The sequence below is a fragment of the Haplochromis burtoni genome, unplaced genomic scaffold, assembly GCF_018398535.1.
Source record: "Haplochromis burtoni strain Fernald_Lab_line unplaced genomic scaffold, NCSU_Asbu1 Contig_592, whole genome shotgun sequence".
Classification (NCBI taxonomy): Eukaryota; Metazoa; Chordata; class Actinopteri; order Cichliformes; family Cichlidae; genus Haplochromis; species Haplochromis burtoni.
The window spans coordinates 119,011-138,564 of NW_024582953.1; the positions used below are offsets into that span (position 1 = coordinate 119,011).

General features: G+C 45.4%; 2 protein-coding genes across 4 annotated transcripts in view; both read left to right on the forward strand.

Moving 5' to 3' along the window:
• Positions 1–15,348, forward strand: part of si:ch211-230g15.5 (nascent polypeptide-associated complex subunit alpha, muscle-specific form) — a 24,864-nt gene extending 9,516 nt beyond the window's left edge. Inside the window, exons 2-12 of one of the 3 annotated variants that reach the window (XM_005948605.3) lie at positions 28–652; positions 3,064–3,216; positions 5,637–5,738; positions 6,702–6,957; positions 8,274–9,383; positions 9,813–10,147; positions 10,517–10,682; positions 11,491–11,602; positions 11,837–11,957; positions 12,837–13,140; positions 14,539–15,348. In XM_005948605.3, coding sequence (XP_005948667.1) covers positions 47–652; positions 3,064–3,216; positions 5,637–5,738; positions 6,702–6,957; positions 8,274–9,383; positions 9,813–10,147; positions 10,517–10,682; positions 11,491–11,602; positions 11,837–11,957; positions 12,837–13,140; positions 14,539–14,693 — 3,420 coding nt within the window. In that variant the 5' untranslated portion in view covers positions 28–46 and the 3' untranslated portion in view covers positions 14,694–15,348. The remainder of the gene's footprint in view (positions 1–27; positions 653–3,063; positions 3,217–5,636; positions 5,739–6,701; positions 6,958–8,273; positions 9,384–9,812; positions 10,148–10,516; positions 10,683–11,490; positions 11,603–11,836; positions 11,958–12,836; positions 13,141–14,538) is intronic. The other 2 variants (XM_005948606.3, XM_005948607.3) reach the window with 2 other exon arrangements.
• Positions 15,349–15,463: 115 nt separating this feature from the next.
• cldn11b (claudin 11b) overlaps positions 15,464–19,554 on the forward strand; it is a 7,186-nt gene continuing 3,095 nt past the window's right edge. Inside the window, exons 1-2 of the mRNA XM_005948608.3 lie at positions 15,464–17,507; positions 19,366–19,530. Coding sequence (XP_005948670.1) covers positions 17,282–17,507; positions 19,366–19,530 — 391 coding nt within the window. The 5' untranslated portion in view covers positions 15,464–17,281. The remainder of the gene's footprint in view (positions 17,508–19,365; positions 19,531–19,554) is intronic.

Genomic DNA, 19,554 nt, shown 5'->3' on the forward strand with positions numbered 1-19,554 from the left:
GTGTGTGTGTGTGTCTGTGCTCCTCAGCGTGCTTCAGTGTTGAAGGATGGACAGGGAGCTGGTTCGGCAGAGCCAATCAGATCACGGCGAGGCCACCAATGGAACGAGCCCTCCGACCGCCGCTGAGTCCTCCGCCACCCCTCCGACCCCCACGCCTCCTCGGCTTACCCCCAACCCCATGCTCCTGGACTCCCCCGCACCCTCGCTGACACCCACCACCTCCTCCCCTCCCCCGCCTCTCACTCCCGCTCCCTCCATCACCACAAACCATGGACCAAAGGCGGCAGCAGCAACGGCAGGCGCTCCGTCTCCTCACGTCCTCGTCCCGACTCCCCCTAAACTTACCTCCACCCCTGCCCCCGCCCTCCGCACATACTCCCGACACAACCATTCTTCCAAAATGTCTTCCTCCGTGCAAACCCCCCCTTCCCCCTCCCTTCTCCCTCCCCCTTCGTCCTCCTCCTCTCCTGTCGTAGCGACCGCTCCTTCACCACTCCTCTCATCCTCTCCAACTTCTTCTGCAACGCACAACAACACCACCATGTCTGCCAAGATCTCCACCAGCCTGACCAACGGGAGCGCTAGGGTCCTCTCTGCAACCTCAACGCCAATCACACCGTTTCACACGCCAGCCAGTCCACCTGGCAGACAGGTAAAGGTCACACAGACCCCCACATAGAGAAGCAGGAACACGTCTTTCATTTAGAAACACTTAGAGACATTTTTGCTGGAGTTTGTCCAGTTTGTCTGTATTGGATCTTTGCTCTTTAAACCATATCTGTGTTCATACATTGCACCCATACAGAATAAGGACGCACGTCTCCACCCTCTCATGACCACATCCAAGAATCCCACCATGACAGTGGCTAAAACGTTAACTTCGAAAAGAAAACCTGTGATGCCTCTTTTATGCACAGTCTCTGGGTTACATAAGGAGAGGCCACCTACTGGCTGTATTCATAAGACTGACAGCAGTCATTCAACAGGCTGATAACATTAGGACCAAATCATTTTTAGCTTCGTCTGAAAAAGACGCAGTAATTTAATCTGAGAAGACGAGCCTGACGCAGAGGACGGATGTAAATAAAACAGCTTGAGCTCAAAGTTTTATCTAGCCTTCCTGCACTCGTGATGTTTACTTGTACTGCCATCTTTACAGAACGCACAGCGAAGACTCAAATCACAGTTTTCACTCTTTGGATTTGGTGCAAAGGTGCACAAAGTTGATAGCTAGTGCTAGCTTTGTTAGCAAGCTTCATCCATAAAGTGAAGCTACAGTAAATAAAAATGCAGGTACAGCACATGACAGTCAACCGGCTTAAATGACCGAATCTGTATTTTATTCATATTTCTGTGACACGTGGTGTGTGAGAATAATTTAAGCTGAGTTTCATTAAATGTTGGAACAACTGTTGAAAGCGACAGCTGACCTGAACAAACGGATTTAAAGAGAAAGATCAGGTGTGAATAATCTAAATGTAAGAATGACAGACAGCTCGTGAGACGAAGCCTCGGACCTTTCACCTGTCAGGCTCCATCTGGGTCAGTGTTTGACTGTTTGGGGTTACAGTTTCCTCTTTGTTTGCTTTCATCTGAGTGCGTTTCACATCCTTACACTCGGGTCTCGCTCTCTGTTAATTCAGTGAGTAAACAGGCTGAACTGTGAGCGAGCCACAGAGACGCTGGCGTTCACACTCTGTATGCAGGCGTTGCTGCCAGATACAAAAAGCTGCACAGTCTGCGGTTCCTCACGTTAGAGCTTTAAAGACACGAGCTTGAGATGAGCACGAAATCAGAAACTTCAATCCCGGCTGAAGCTGTTCTCAGAACTTGTCATTAGCTGGATGTCAGCAACAGAAAAGGACAGTTACTGATACCCGATGGCCACCGCTGCGATTTTAAATGAAACAATCGACCGATTGTGATTGAAGTTCAGACTTTCCGCTTAATTCGAAGCTCAACAGAAGTAAGTTTGTGTCTTTCTTCCTTTAGTAACTGAAAAGCTGCTGTGTCGGGTTGAGATCAGGTGCCCGACGTGGCCGTTGAAGAGGATCACGTTTCTCTGCACTGGGTCACTTTTGTGGTCCGGCTCATTGTCCGTCTGCGCTCCGATGCTCTGTCCGATCAGCCCTGCAGCGTTTGTCTGAATCTGAGCAGAGGCTACAGCCCGTACACTTCATCCCGCTGCTTCTATCAGCAATCGCGTCATCAGTAAACACTCGTGACCTGCTTCCACTGCCAGCCGTGTGCGTTTTCTGGTAAACTCTGGCTCCTGTTCTTGAGTGTACCCAGTGGTTTGCACCCTGTTGGTGTAAACCCTGTGACGATGATCCTCCCTGAGAGCGTTCTGTGGTCTTTAAAGTCTCGTAGTGCTGCTGAGCTGGCCGATGCACCACAATGTTGATTTTTTCTTTCTGTCTGATGGGTTCATTTGTTTTATTTGGACTTTCAGTCGAGTGATGGCCTGTTTGTCTCGCACTGACATTTATTCGGACCTCGTGTTGAGAGTTCCTCTGAAAAAGCAAACAAATGCAAATGAAACACTTGCATTTGGTGGCCGTGAAAACATATTAAACAGTTGTCTAATGAATTCTGAGCCTCTGAAAATGAGCGACTGTGCATTGAAATGGCTGTAATTCCTGAATATTTGAGGGAATACTTTTATTAAACCCCTTTAATTCAAGTCTGAACTTCTGATTTAAAATCCACTCCTTTGCCTAAAAACATGCCAAACAGTTTCTGACAACAAATTTTAAAAACCAGTATTTTAAATCTTTAAATTAAACCTGATAGATGAGATTAAAGAACTATAAACAGATGTGAGCTGCCTGGTGGAGACAGTTTAATCTGCTTGGATGAAGCTGTCCATTGTTAAAGTATTCATTTAGTGTTTTTCTTTGTTGAAAAGAAGCATTAAAACATTTTCATTGTTTACTCTTTTGGTTTCCACCCAAACACACTCGTGACTGCTTTGCTGTTCGAGGAAATATCACAAAAAGTCATCCCTGCTCTGAAGCACTGCCTTAATTGCTTCCCTTCCCCCCTCTCCTGCCTCTGTTCCAGGTATCACAGACTCCTGTGGGCACACCTGGTCTTGTGCGAACCAATCAGAACCCTTCCCCTGTCAGGCATCCCAAGGTGTCCCAGCAGACATTGCTCCTAGGAAAAGGTCTCAAAGGGACAGGCCAAGACCAAGTGTTGCTTAGAGCTCAGATGGTAAACACACACACACACACACACACACACACACACACACACACACACACACACACACACACACACACACACACACACACACACACTCTGTTCTGCTGCTCACAGTGAACAGGACAGAGTGTGCAGCTGCAGAAAGGATGACGAGTATTAAAATGAGCCAGTTGGCAGGAAAAGCTCAGAGTTTAAAGCTGCAAATAAATCTGAAAACAGACGTTTCAAAGCTTTCAAAGCAGAAATTTCTCCGAATACTAAACAAACACAAACATGATGTAAATGATATTAAATGCACTGCACCAAAAACCCTGTGAGACGTGATCTGAAACAGTTTGAAAACACAGACTATGAAGCAACGTTACCAGGTTAAGGCAGCCGTGTTGAGCTTAAAGTCCGACTTTTAAGTGTTACAGAGGTGCTTTACCTCTCTAAATCACCATGGTAACTGATGATGTACATACTACCTGTTTGGGAGAAGATTATGTGTTTGAAGTTTTAGTTTAAAACGATCTTGAAGCACCACATTTTCCCCAAATCTTTGATTTACAGCAGAGAGTACACATTATACACTCAGAGGCCACTTCATGAGGTACACGTTGCTAGTACGAGGTTGAGCCCTGTTGTCCTGCTGAAAGTGACCTTTGGAAGATGGATACAGTGTAGTGATAAGAGGATGGACATGTTCAGCAACAATAGGTAGCATCATTTAAACACCACGGCCTAAGAGGCCCAAGCTGTTTCACCACCAGCAGTTTGAACAGTTGACACGAAGCTTCATGTTGTTTAGGCCAAATCGTGACACTGAAGTCTTAATGTTGCCGAAGTCGCGACTCATCAGACCAGGAAACATGTTTCCAGGCTTCTGTTGTCCAGTCTTGGGCAGCCTGTGTGGACTGTAGCCTCGGGCTTCTCGTAGCTGACAGAAAGGACACTGTGTGGTCTGAGGTTGGACTAGCTGTTAGCTCAGAGATGCTCTTCTGCTACGGCTGTAACCAGTGTGTAACAAACCCACAGCAGGCCCGGGTGCATCTTCATGCTTTCTGCTTACAATATTCACACGGTTGCTGTAACAGCTGCCAGCCGTACACATCACCACCAACAACCACTAATGACAACAGCACAGCTGTGATTGCAGATCAGCGCAGGTGCGTCCATCTCACCTGCAGCAGCATCGCAGACCACGCCTCGCCACACAGTGCTTATTTGAGTTACTGACGTCTGACCTCAGCGAGGCACGTTTCGCCCAGAGAACTGCTGCTCACTGGATATTTTCTTTTTCGGTGGGAAAATCCCAGCAGATCCTGAAATATTCCGACCGTGCCGTCTGGCACCAACAACCTCGCCACATTCAGAGGCACTTAAATCACCTTTTGTTCCACATGCTCAGCTTTAACTTCATCACGTCGTCTCGACCGTGTCTACATGCCTACATGCATAGAGACGCTGCCCTGTGATTGGCTGACTGTGTATAGCTGCATGCATGTAGCTAGTACCTGACTCCCATCACTAAGTTAAGCAATGCATATGTTTGTGTTTCATTGTCACTGACATTTGCATGTCAGAAATATACAAATATGTCTGTTTTCATCCTTGAGCTGAGCATACTCTGCTGCAACTGCAGTTACTAAGAACAAGAGTGCTGTGCAGCCGCCATGGTAGAGATAAGTCAACAACAAGATAAATGAATTCACAGCTTTAATGATTTCATGTCTGATTTGCATCATCAGTGTTCCACATACTGAATCTTTGTGTCTGCTCTGATCATGTCTCTGATGGCAGACGGTGGTGCTCAGCTGAAGAAGAGTCAGACTGAGCCTGAGCGACAGAAACAAAGTAAACTCTGTTTCTCAATAAAGAACGCTCCCCAGATATTATGAGTGTTCATGTATAGAAAGAGCAAAGCGGCTTGATTGTGACTGATGAGCTCAAAACTGCACATCTGTGAAAACCATCAAATTGTCATTATTGACATCATTTGATTATTTGCACAGAAACCTATTTTAGACTAAAGGTTATTTATCTGTTCATAAAAGTTCTTTTAACGGTGAAATATTAAACCGTGGTTAATCTCACAAATCATTTCCATCATCTAGATCTGCCACCTGGATTTAAACACTTAAATGTGTTGTAAAAATGTCTGTTTAACATTGAAAAACACTGAATATGAAGCATATGCCTCGCAGTTGTATTAATCCACCGCAGAAAATAGTCCCCAGCAAAATTCACAGTTTTCTTGTGTGAGGGTTCAAATCTGGTGTTGATCCGTTTGAAAAAGTAACCTTTATGTTTATGGGTGTTTTATTAGGTCATTAAAAGGAAGCAAAGGCCAAGAAGATGCTTCAGTTATGTCTCACACAAACATCTGTGCTGTCCTGCTCTCCTCTGCTCATCTCCTCCTTCACCTGTTTCCTCCTTTTCTCCTGCAGCTAATTCTTACATCTGCTATGCGGCCGCCCCAGCCGTGCTCCTCCTCTTCCTCCTCCTCTGTTTCCACTTCTCCTCCTTCCTCTAACCCCGCCTCGGCTCAGGTGAGCAGCCGAGCAAATGTCTTTATATGCACGTGAATGCATCTTTTGAACTGACCTTAGACGGTAAATGCAAAAAGCTGACTTCTTTACACAGTCGTCTGAAACACACGAAGCTCAGCAAGCACAGCGAGCAAGCGCAAGCTGCTGCCCCTAATCTTCCAGAGGCTGGCCAATCACAAGAAAGCTCCATTGTAGGAAGGAGGGGTCTTAAAGAGCCTGGACGGTCACACTATATAAACTATTTGTGAAATCTTCCGACCTGACCTCAGACAGAGCTGCTTTTTTCAGTAACTTTCAGTCATTTAATGAAATGCAAATTTGGCATTTTTAGCATGTTTAGTCTCCGTAACTACAAAAGTACAGGAGACGCACACGTGAAGAACACATTCAAGCTGTGGTAAAAACTGCCCTGAGTCCCAGTGCTGCGATCTAAAAGCAGAATCTGGTTTCTTTGAGCAGCCGTGCGCATGCGTGTCCCGGCTCTGAGACCTGGATGTTTGATCTGTTTTCTGATCGTTCGCTGGAGAAATGAAAGGGTTATGTCAGCGTGTGGGATGCGTGCCAGCTCAACAAAGTCTGTTATATGAGAGGTAACCAGGCTCAACTACTACCCATAATTCCTTCTGGGTGAAATACACTCCTCTCACACGTTGACTGTAACAGACGGCTGTGACTGGGATCAGGATCAGTGGACGATCTCTCCACAGTTGGTCCTCAGACCCACAGCAATAGGAAATGTGATCTTGTTTTTCTGTTTTTGTTGGTATTGTTTTTGTATTTCTTATTTTCACCTTGTGAACAATCAGAAAATGTCCGACGTTTAAGACTAAATCTGCTTCAGAGAGCTTTTTTCCTGCTGCCTGTAACATACCCGCCCGCCCTCGCTGGTAACAGTTGCTAAGCTGTGACTGGATAGCCAACGCCTTGGTGGGATCTAACTGAACATCTTTGTGTCCCTTCCAGCTCCAGAGTCTCACCTTGAGGCCTCCTCCCCCCGGGACTCTCGCCATCCCTCCTTCCCTACGCCTCAAGCCCAACGCCACGGCCCCGCCTCCCCTCTCTCGACCTCAAGCCCCCCTCTTCCCGATTCTCAAGCCGCGACCTCAGTCCAGCATCACAGCAACGGAGTGTCCAACCACGCCCAGCCGACACCTCGCCGTGCCGCCTCCAAGTAGGTCCCTGAAGGGTGTGATGAGGCCGGATGAGTACGCTCCTCCATGTGAGGGTCTTACATAGAGACGAATATATTCTCATAAATTATTATAATTCTGCACTTTCAGTCAGCTGATGCTGCGTTTGCAGGTTTGTTTTATTGATATTTGATCCTGTTTGAGTTTATTGGTGGATCCAGCTCTCACCCTGGCAGTGACTAACCGGGGGGACTGGAGGGAGGTGTGTTTCAAAGTTTCAAAATAAAAGCCATCAGTGGAAGACCAGTATGCTTTCAAAATGATAACAGTTGCTTCAAGGCCCTTTATATTGTAAGGTAGAGACTCTACAATAATACAGAGAAGCCTGAGCAATGAGACAAATCCCTGTAGGCGAGCACTTGGTGGGAAGGAAACCCCCTCATATCAGGAAGAAACCTCAGGACTGGTCTCAGGACCGGGCAGCCATCTGCTGCAACGGGTTGGAGGTGAAGAAAGGAGAAAAGACACAAAATAAAAGCCTCAAATTACATATTGGATGTTATCAACACTCTGAACCTTTCAAAATAAAAGCCTGCAGTTTAAAGCCGTCTGCATCTCTCTGCAGCTGTTCTGGCAGCAAGCCACAGTCTGGTGTTAGCAACAATCACACTTGTGGTGTGAGATTGCATGTTTAGTTTTTTTCTACAAGCAGTGAGTAAACTAAAAAAAAATCGTTTCAAAATGAGCGTTTTATACTTTCAATCATTTTTTGCCTTCAGTTTTTAAAGAATTACATTTTTTAAATAGATATTTTTCTTTTTTCACTATTTAATTTTGGTTACTTTTAAAACAAGAAAGGACAAACTTACTGCTTTTAGCTGTTCAGAGCCGTCTTTAGCTGCACTGCTGTGGTCCTGTGTACCGTTTCATTTCAGTAATAATTCCTCTCTATTACCCGGAGACGTCAGAGCTTCGGTTTACCCTCACAGAACACAACAAGTCAGTTTTCAGCATGTTTGCCGTCATTGTCTGCAGCTGAACTCATAAATCACTGGAAGAAAACTGCACTGTGCTGCAGAACAAAGTAAATTGAATCATGGGTCTTGATATATTTTGCAGCCTTGAGAGATGAAAATCAGAAAACAAAAACATAATAAAATTTGCATTTGATCATCTAAATAATTCAGAGTTTTTGGAGCCACTGAAAGGAAATGTTTAAATCTTAATGTGAGAAAGTTTTTCAGCCAACACCCTGAATCCTGCAGCCTGCTGTGCATCAGCAGATTACAGTGAAGCACATGAGAATTAAACAACATGCACGAGTGGCAGTCTGTCATGTATCAGATCATTATTAGTCAAATCCCTCATAGTTTAATGGTTTCCTCTTCATGCTCGTCTCCCACAGCTCTCTATTCTCCGGTTCGAGCCGTCCCTCTGAGACCCAGACTTCACTCTCCTAACGGTCACAGAGCGGCGTCACCTCGACAGACCTCGGCCCTCCAACCAATCGCTGCTGCTCCCTCCAGCCAGGCGTCTTCCATCAGCCGGCCGCTGGTGGGACTGAAGAGCTGTCCGTTAACTCACAGCCCGGTATCTGTCTCCAGCGCTCTGTCAGCTGTGCCGCATTTTGAGCGCTCGTTGTCTGCAGCGAAGCAGCTTCAGATCATCGCCCTCTCTTCGGGTCGCCAGCCACAGCCGGGAACGTACACGCATGCTTCGGTGCAGCCGCCGCCTCCAGCGGCAGAGTCACCTGAGGTTTCCGCCCAATCAAAGAGGACTTTGAGCACTGAAGACGTCCTTCCTCCTCCTCCTCTGCCTCCTTTAAACCCCTCGTTGCCAAAAACCACCTCTCCTCTGCCCTCACCTCCATCCCTTCTGAGTCCAGCCTCTCCGCAGAGTCAAGCTGAGCCCCAGCCGCAAAATCTGACCCAGAAGGTGGAGGTAAAGGAGGCTGAAGAGCAGAGAAAGAGAGCTGCAGCTGTGAGACAGGAAGTCAAAGATGAGGAAAGCATTGCTAAAGACCTGAGAGTGGAGAAAGATGACCAAAGAGAGAAGGTGAAGGAGGAGGAGCCCAGTGAGGAGCAAATCAGCCAGGAGGTGCAGGAAGTTAGCCGAGAGGAAGATCAAATGGAAGTGACAGAAGAAGGCCAAAGTGAGAGAGAGAGGAGAGAGGAAGGCAAGGACAAGAAGATGGAGGAGGAAGAGGAAGGAGAGACTCCAATGGACCAGTCTGAGAACCAGACGGCACAGCTTCCCCATCAGTACCACAACACGGACCCTATCCCGGAACCTGATCCTGTTAAAGACTCCACTGTGGACTCAAAACCCATCACGGGTCTCATTTCAACTCCACTTCCAGTCCAAACTCCAGCACCAGTCCCGGTACCAGAGCCAGCTCCAGTCCCCGAAGCCTCTGCCCAGAGTCAGAGGCTGCCAGAGCCCCAGAAAGACCTTCAGCCCGTCAGCCAGGAGGACTTCTGTGAGAACATGTCGACCCAGTCCGACAATCAGTCAGGTACCGTGACCAGCTCAGACGCAGCAACACTTAGTGCTCATATCTGTGTGTTTACACGAGGCTTTGCATTAAAGCGTTTTCCACAGCTTCATCTGTCCGAGCTGTGCTCCCTTAAAGGCTCCACATGATTAGTTGTTTTTACTCCGCTCGTCCTGGAGAAGCACACATGGTCGGTGCACAGTGTGCAGCCAGCAGCAGCTTCTGATGCTTCAGGCTACAAAGCAATTGAGCTGTTGAGCAAACTGTCGTCACAGGACGTCTGCAGGAATAACAGTGGTGCAGTAAAGGCTCGCTGCTACCTGCTGCTCACTGGTGAACATTAGTGTCCTGCTTTGTTTTCGGCTGTAACTTCATGCAATCAATGCTTTTTTCAAAACATGTTCCTTTTCATTTTCAGTCAACTCTTTTTTCTTTCTCTGCTCCTCACAGCGTTGTCCAGCCTCTCCTCTCAGTCTCCCCCCTCCTCACCCATCACCACTCCTTCGGCAGAAAACCCTCCTCCTCTCCTCCCGGCGCACACCGCCCTCCCGACTGACCTCAGCCTACCGCAGCATGAGCCAGCGAAGGTGGACAAAGCAGGTGGCGAGCAGCAGCCCCCCACGGAAACTGAAGCAGAGCCTCTCGGACAATTGGAGGACGAGTCAGAGAGCTTCAGCCAATCACTGAGCAGCCCCTGGGAGCCAAGGCCGTGGCCTGAGGGACGGCAGGTTCTCACCCACCTGGTGGAGGGATTTGTCATCCAGGAGGGGCTCCAACCGTTTCCTGTAAGGAGACGTTTGTTTTACATCACAAAGGCAGAAAAAGTGAAGTTAGAATTTTAGTTTTGATGCTTTTAGTGTGAAATAAGTTGGTGTTTAATCTCCTCAGGCTTATTTAAGCATTTCCTAAATAAATTGTGGCTCAGCTGACAGTTCAATCTGGGTTTTACAGTTTATCACCTTTTCTTGGGTTTCCCTTTCTTAGAGACGGCAAATATTACAATTTTGTTACTAAAAGGGGAAAAAAGTCAAAACCTTTCTCGTGTATGAACGTAGAATAAGTTCTGGGTGGATGTAAACGGATTCCCTCCTTACTGCGATTACCTTTTCAGCCACAGGCGGTGCATTTATACTCTCCTTATTTCTGTGGTCCAGGTGAACCGCTCATCCCTGCTGGTTCCAGAGCAGGTGCCCAAACCGCAGGAAGTGAATGGGACCAATGGGAAAGCGGCGCTGCCTGTAACGGAAACGATAAAACAAACTGAGCACTCCACAGACTCGGACGAAGAGGAAGGAGGAGACACGGACGACCCTGGGAGCAGTAAGGAGCAGTTTAACTTTTAAACTTCACACCTGCTCGTTTATCTGCTCTGAAGTCTCGGTGCATGAAAGTGCTGTTGGTAAGAGCTGCAGAATAGACCAGCCGCACCCACGTCATACTGTCACCAAATCAACAACAAAGATTCATCCCAGAAAACTCAAAACAAAGCAGCTGACGCATTTTCCCTGCAGCTGTGAGACTTTAAATGAGAGCAGAGCTGATTGAATCAAGAATAAAAACATAATTCTTGCAGTTTTTATATAAGACTAGCAAGTTTAATATTAAAGGCAAATCAATCAGGCTTAAAGAAAACATATAAAAAGGGTTTCTCGTGGCTGCACACCAAACAAGTCTTGTTCTCTAAAAACGGTGAGAGATCTTCTATTTCTTGTCTTGACGCAGCGATTGGTCCGCAGGCTCTAACAGTGAACCAAACCGGAGTTTCTGCATTGTGGCACAGCCTCTGCCCACCCCTGTAAACCTGTCCCGTCATGTTCTGCACCTGCAGCACTGGGGCTCATTCAACACATGAACAGGCTAAACACTAAATACAAGCTGAGAGCAGCCCTGGGACTGTGCAGTGAAAGTGTGTGTGAGACGTCTAAGAGGTCAACCACTTTTAATACCCTGAAAACTCGGCGGTAAACCTGACGTTTACCCCACACATGCCCGAATCCTGCTCTGCTCACGTCTGTCACTCTGCTGCTGATGTGGTAAATGTGGGAGCTGTTAGTCTTCTAAACCAGCAGTGGGAACCATGTTAGACTCTGTGTTTCTCAGCTTCACCTCCACTGTGTCCCTCTCACAGGGTCGGGCCACAGAGACCGAACGGTGCTGCACTGCCAGTTCTGCGGGAAGAGGGGCCACGCACACAACTTCATGCGCTCCAAACGCTTCTGCTCCACTTCCTGTGCACGCGGGTAAGGCCTCGCTTCATTGGCTTAAGCGCTAAAGAGGGCAGCTGTGATGTCACGGGACCTTTACACAGCGTAGGGGTGCTGCAGTCGCAGCAGCAGCGTGACAGGATGTGGTGTGTGTGGCCTGCGTGGAGGCGCGCAGGTGTCAGATGCAGATACGAGTGTGAATGAAAGCAGCAGAACGAGGAAACATCACCACGTGTCTCTGTGCTTCTCCCCTTCCTCCTCCCCCCTCAGGTTTAACGTTCGACTGACGAAGCGTCTGCGAGCTCTCAGCGCAGGAAGCCGGTCAGAGAAGCCTCGTCCTGCCCTCAACCGGGCGGAGTCAGTCCCTGGGAAACCCCTGCTGCTGCGGCTGGTAGGGACGCTGAACTCGCCAACAGCTTAAAAACAGCAAACAGAGAAGTGCTGAGATGTTTTAAAGAGCCACACTCTGTTAGAGCTCCTGAAGTGAACGTACACATGCACCGGCTGTATTACAGGAGGCTGATTTTCCAAATATTAAACACATTTTTATGCTTTTATTGATCTTTGTGATGTTTATTTGATGGGTTACGTTCCTACAAAAACGCCACTCTGCGTTTGTAGCTTCATATCTTTTGTAAACTTTTTAAATTTCGTCCCAGAAAAACTAAAAAACACTGAAACTAAACTGAAACAAACACATGAATTAAAAATACTTAGTAGTGTAAAACTACATTAGCTCAGTTAGTCGTGTGCAGTGGATTTTAGACTTGGTCTCATGAAATGAGCCATTTGAAGCCATCTGTGGTTCAGTGACAGCCGACGGCCTTTAGAGGGCAGCAGAGAGCCGAGAACTCAGGAAGCTCCACCGACAGACAGAAAACAGACGCCCAGTTTTAAGTTCTAAGCAGCCACTTTATTCAGTGACACCTTCCTTGTACTCAGTTGGAACTGCGTTTGAGTCGAGAACTTTCTCATAACTCACAGATTCCTCTGAGGTGTTCGTCCATGTCGACATGATAGCATCACACAGTTTCTACATATTTATCGCTCCACCACATCCCACGTGTTCTCTGCTGGAGTGAGAGCTGGTGACTGTGGAGTCGTATACAAGTAACCAGTTTGAGATGATTGAGGTGGAGTGTGGGGTTTAAATGATGCTGCGCTGGTGCTGCAGGGCCCCACACTATCACCCCAGCAGCCCCTGAACTGCTGATATCAGGCAGGACGTTTCCTGGCTTTTACATTTCTTACACGCTTTGTTTCCTTTCAGCCTCGTGATCTGTGGAGCGCCGGTCAGCGGGAGAAAGATGGAAAAGAAAAAGCGGCGGCGGCAGAAGAGGACGAAGATGAAGACGATATGGTGGGAGGTGGAGGCAGGGAGGAGGAAGACGATGACGGAGGAGAGGAAGATCCCGCTGTCGCCATGACGGCTAGGATGGAGCGTCGGGCGGCTCGGAGAGCGAGGAGGGCGTCGGCGCCGGCCGTGACCACTTCCACGCCTACCACCACGTTTAAGCCAGCCCCCTCGCAGTGGAGCGTGGAGGAAGTCACCGCCTTCATCCACACGCTGCCAGGTAAACATGAGCTGATGCCCCACACGTAGAGCTTCTCCCGGGACCTTTAACTCAGAACCGTCGGTTTGATTTACGCCACACTCCGTGTCTTAATCGCTCACAGCTTCTTCGTATCCCCCAAGTCCCATTAAAGGTTTCGCAAAATGCTGAAATTAACTGCTGAGTGAAGTAATGTGAAGAATACTTCCAACCACACAGCGTCAGACTCAGCGAGACTGCTGTGAAACATCTGGGAGAGAAACTGAACCTCTGTTTCACAGCTAAACTGAGTCTTTCACATGAGATGATTCTGTAGTAAACACTGTTAGCTGCCTTTAATATTCATCACTGTCACTTTATTTCTAAGAGAAGATCAGATGTGGCTCTTAGAGTTATGCAGATCTCTTCTGGTCGAAACATTCTCCAGACTCGTTTCTGTTAGAAATAAAGTGGATAAACTGATCCTGGATGAACAGTGTGAAACATGTTACTGTAACAAACCAAATCTTTGTTTGTTGGGTCGTTTGTCCACAAACTCCTCCCACACGATCAGGATTTGAGGAACCAAACAAGGGCTCAGGTAGAACTTGGGCTGCTGAAGGTTCTTATCAGAACCTGCATCACATTATTTCATCATGTGGCCTAAAAACCACCAACCAATCATTTAATTGTTGAGTTTATGAACCTTTAAAAAAATGTGTTCACAGGAAAGCCACCAAAATCTAACTTGAAATGGTGTCTTTATGCGTTTTTTTATTAGCAGCCACAAAAAGTCATACAAACACATCATGTGTTTCTACTTCTTTAGTTAAATCTACAAAATAATCCCAAAGTTGACACGTTTGAATGCATTAAATAGCTTTTCTGCACAAACAAAGTGATATTAGCCAAAATTAGCATATCTCAGCACAGTGTGCAGTGTGTCTTTAAAAGATTTGAACACAGTAAAGTACCATGTAATACCTAATCCTAGTCCTAGATGTCGTTGTTACAGCTATCCTCGCGTATGGAAGCGCAGCATGGACAATAAACAAGGAAGCTGTGGACATGAGTGCATCAGGGGTGTGCTTCATCAAGAGGATGATAAGAATATTGTACACCAAAATACTGATGAATGAAAACACCAAAAGCTCTTAATATAAAAACAGCAGAGCAGTGACTTGTGACAGAAGGACAGCAGCAACAGTGAAAGGGGAAAACTGCAGTTCCTCTAATGTCCACTCGAGGCTCCAAAACAGAGTCAATCCCCACAGACTAAACTTTGCAGGAGTTTGGAGGTGTTTTTATTAAAAGTCAAGAGTTTAGATCGTTATACGTGACTAAAGTCAGGGCCATGGCTACTTTCTGTGTGACTGAACAGAATCATTTGCTCAGTCAGACACCGTCAGTGTTTTTAAACTCTCCGCGTTGCTGTTTCAGGCTGCAGTGACGTAGCGGAGGCTTTCCGGGTGCAGGAGATCGACGGCCAGGCTCTGCTGCTGCTCACCGAGGACCATCTGATGACCAGCATGAACATAAAACTGGGACCTGCTCTGAAGATCTGCGCTCACATCAACGCACTGAAAAACCAATGAGAGACAAAGAAAAAGAGAAACAACGTGAGGAAAAGAGAAAGCGTTTAAAATGGAAGAGGGAAAAAAGGCAATAAAGACGCGAGGAAACGAGAGAAGTCAAAAGCTGACACCAAGGATGACAGAGCAAAGTCACAAAAAGAGATTTGTGGGAATTTATAATTCATGAGATTATAAATCTAGGCGTGGCCTTAGCAGATGGGAGCTGGAGAGGAGTGCGGGAGCATGACGACAGCAGAGTCCATGAGACGTCTCACCAGTTTTGGGCCCTCCGACTGTAGCAGGAGACGGGGGGGTTTTGTAACTTTGTGTATATTTTACATGCCGCTGGAGAGTGTACATTTGAAGCTATTTGATGAAGGATTTTGAACATTTAATATATAAAATTTGTCTATTTAGTTTTTTTAGAACGTGACGTCAGCAACAAATCTATCCAGTAGCTAAACATAACCCGTGTGTGTACAAGGAAAAAACAATAATGCGTAGACTTTGTAAGTGATTAATGAAAGTTTAATGTTTTATATCACTATATTCTGGACAAAGACATGTCTGTGTATTAAAAAAGTCACTATCAGGGTAGAGGCTGGTGTCTTCAATCGTCACATTTTTATGGTATCCTGCTTGAAATTATTTAATAAATGAATAATTGATCATCAAACGATTTATTTATCTTGTTTTAAATTAATTCCCAAGTAAAACAGCTTTTACTAGCCCAGTGAAAGCAGGCTTTCTAACAAAAATGTGCGTAAACACTTCAGACACGTGGAGCAGATGTTCCACTGAGGAGCAAACGTCGGGCCGCCTCCTGGTTTCATGGATGAATAAAATGCTAAAGTTAAAGTTGGCACAGTTTCACAGTGTAGTGGTTATCAGACCCACTTTGTCGGGGTGTGGAGCGATTGAGAGGTTTTGGGATCCCCCGTAGTGCAGTTTACCCCAGTGCCTACAACCTGGCTGCTGCAGGTGTAGAAGCTCTGGGGTTAACTTAGGCTTAGAGGCTTAGAGCGGTCCTAAAACTATCCTCAGCAGATGGACAACATCTGAGAGACGAGACGACTATCAAGAAGCATTTTTAGCGCTTCATGCTCTGGGGGCGGGGCTATGGCTCCCCACAGCCTCCAGCAGATCGTTACATGGAGAAACCTTTTGAACTCGGGCACGTTCACACACACGGATGCTCACAGACACAAACTATATCTTCCTCGGCTTCTACCTTGAAGCATATCGTGCGCTGTCGCTCTTGTGTGCTGCTCAGTTGCATTCAGCATTTAGTAGTTACTGTTACTTCCACGTATCTAGGTCGTTGCTTTGATCTCTGTATTCTGTTCTATTGTTTGTTTTCTTCTTTTAACAGCTGATTCAACAGATTCTCTCAGAGTCTTTCTTTCTGTTCAATTTGTAATAACTTAAAGTAAAATAAAATAAATAACCAATAGTAATAGAGATCAATCAAGTGCTGTATTATATTGGACAGAAAAACACACAGAGTCCAGACCTCAACATTACTGAAGGATGGTGGCTGAGAACAGAACAAACACAGAAATCGTTTTCAGTCAGATGTTAAGGTTTTAAATGATTTTGAGGTTTGGAAACTTTAATATTTTATATATTTTATATATTTTATATATTTTATATATTTTATATATTTCATTCTTTACTGGGAAACCGTCCTGTCATCCAGGAAACACAAACCCAGGCTGAAAATCACCTTCATCAAATGATTGGTTTAAAATGATAATAAAAAAGGTTTTTTCTAATATTTAGTTGTGAATCCTTATTTTTAATCAACTGGTGTGAATAACGACAACTTTTTTGTTTAGATTGAATTGTATTTTAAAATATTAATATTTGTAATGTTTTTAATAAAGCACCTGAGAACTTCCATATACTTTAAGCTGTACTTTAAGACGTGTCATTCACTGAACATTTCTGCTGATGTCCCAAACTGAGTGGACCTGAGCAGATTTCGGCAGAAGTGCTGCTGATGGGATGGCGGGACCACCAGCAGAGGGCAACAGAGGTGCAGGTGAGTGACACATGAGGACAACTCTGGACTTTATGAGCTAAACTGATTTAGCTTCATCAGGAAGGCTTTAGGTGATGCTTGTTTTTCTGTCTGAGCCTGCCTTTCTCCCCGTATCTGGTTTAGGTTAGGATCTCACATGTGCTCCCATTGGCTTTGGAGAGGAGTACGGTTTCCACCACACCCTGTGATAAATCTTATTCTGGGCATTTTTCTCGTGGATCAGCTTCAGGCGCACTGACGGAACAGGACTGCTTTTAAATTTAGACTTTTAAGCTTTTTAAACGTTGTTTAAAGCTCCAAGTCAGAGAAAAACTGTCTGCAGTTATTTCTGAATATATATCAGTTTTTGCTTTATTCCAGTGGTTTTTGTTTTCCGGTGTTTTTTGTTGCTTATTAGACAATAACGCAGTCATTTAAACTCTTTTTGAGTCTTTGGCCTATAAAATTTTTCATTTTTAAACTTTTTAAACTCCCGCAGACGTTAAAAAAAAGAGGAAAGCGTTTCTGAATTTAAAAACAGGCTGAATTTCTTTATCTTTCTCTTTTGGGGCGCACGGTGCTCACCATGTCACAGATGCGCAGGCAACTCCTTGGCACCGCGGCCAGCGGAGTGGGCTGGGTGGGGGTGATCGTGGCCACGGCCACCAACGACTGGGTCCGGACCTGCGACTACACCAAGGCCACCTGCGTCCGCATGGACGAGCTGAGCTCCCGAGGCCTGTGGGCAGAGTGCGTCATCTCCCCGTCCCTTTACCACTGCGTGGGCCTCACCCAGATCCTCACACTGCCCGGTGAGATGCGCCAATAAATGCTCTAATACATGATGTGCGTGACGAGATCTTTCAAGTGTGTTTAGCTCACGTTTGCTGCGTGGGTCTGCGGGAGGCAGCGAGTGAGCCGAGTGGCTGCGTGTCAACAAAACAGTTTACGCTTTATATTTAGAGTTGGATTTATTACAGTTAAATATTTATGGTTATTTCACGTTATTAACATTAAAATATTAAGTTATCGACACATGTATTTAAACCGGAATTCTTGTTTACCAACAAAATATATTCGTAACAAGATTTTTTCTTTTTACAGTTTATTCAATATGTTCAGCGAACAGTCTCGTTCATCAGAATACAAATAAAAATGAACAAATACAGTTTTTCACAGCGTTTGTGAGAAACTTTGCTGTTTGTGTTTGAGCATCAGAACATTTAGGTACTTACTTTATTTTATAGCAGAGTTTATTTAATGAGGAAAGACAGAATTTGCTTTTAAATTGTGAAGATGTTGTAAATAAGTCTTACCTTTTATAAGAACATCAGTCAAATATCATTTTAATATGAATTTAATTTTTTATATTTATATTTATTTTGAAGCTATAATCGATCATAAACTGCTTTGACACACCTCTATAGACCACTTTGATATACAGCAATCACACAATTTATGCTCGTACTCAATAACTTTTATTGTGAAAGGAAGGATGGGAAGAACAAACACTTGTGGAAACTATGGTAACTTATAAGCTTTATTTAAAGAAACAAATATAACTGGTTATTTAAACTCTTTAAATTAAACAGCTTTATGGTGTAAAACATTGTTCATCATATTTCAATAATGTTTTCTCAGTCCTCTGTTTATAGGAGTATAGTTCTATTCTCATTATAAATACTGACTATTAATTTCACACGTTTCATATCAAACTATAAACAACAATGTAAAAGCCAATTTTTCCACTTTTTGAGCTTTTAATTTGTTTACTACCAAACAAACCTTCTGCACGTTTACCAAACAGTGCATAACATAATTAAAGGAATTTATCAGCCTTTTGTTCACTACTCAAAAACACAGGACGACACTCGGCCGTCAGAATATAACACAGTCAGTTAAACTTCGGGGATTTTGATCTATGTTGTTAGGGACTGAACTTCTGGGCATCCATCTCACCCACTTAGTGCAAAAGTAAAGTGCAGCAGGTGGAGAGACAACAAACCCAAAATGGGAATGGTTTAGCAGGTGGTGGCCACAGACTATTTCTCCTCCTTGTCCCCGCTGACTGATTTTTATCTAGATGTGCACTTTGGGCGAGTCATCGTTTAGCCTGGATTAACAAAGAAAGTTGATACCAGTCATCTCTGACAGGTGGTTCCAGTTAACAGATCCAGCTAACACAGAGAAGCCTGCCAAAGGTTGAGCTTTCTTCTGGTGGTCCTTTGCACAGTTGTTGAGATTTCTGTAGATCTTAACAGCTTGACAGAAAATGACTGGACTTCTTTACGTGCTTTAAGCAGCCTCTTCAGTTCTAAACCAGAAGCCTGAGAGTCCCAGGTGTTTAAAACCTAGTGGGGTTTGTCTCTCATGAGCTTTTGGAGAAATCATTAACACCAGTGTTTTATTACTTTGGATTTATTCTCTGTGTGTTCAGTGAAGACATGAAGAGTGACGTCCGACTGTGTTTGACTGTAACTCAGAGCAAGATTAGACATTACTTTCTGAGTAAAGTAATCTGGCTAAAGAGGCTTTTTCTTGCATCTTCTTCTTGTCTTCGGTGCATGCAACACGTGTGCACATTCCTAATGTGAGCAGCGCCTTGTTGAGTGCCAGAGGTGAGCTGTGCTGAGAACGTTAAACCAAACAGATGCTCTCTCTGCCTCTCAGCCTACGTCCAGACAGCTCGTGCTCTGATGATCTGCGCCTGTTTGCTGGGTCTCCCCGCCACGCTCCTGATCCTCATGTCCATGGCCTGCGTGCGGCTGCAGAACGACACCTCAGCTGTGAAGAAGCGCCGTGCCCGAGTGGGAGGCGTCCTCTTCATCTTCATGGGTGAGGAGGCCACACACACACACA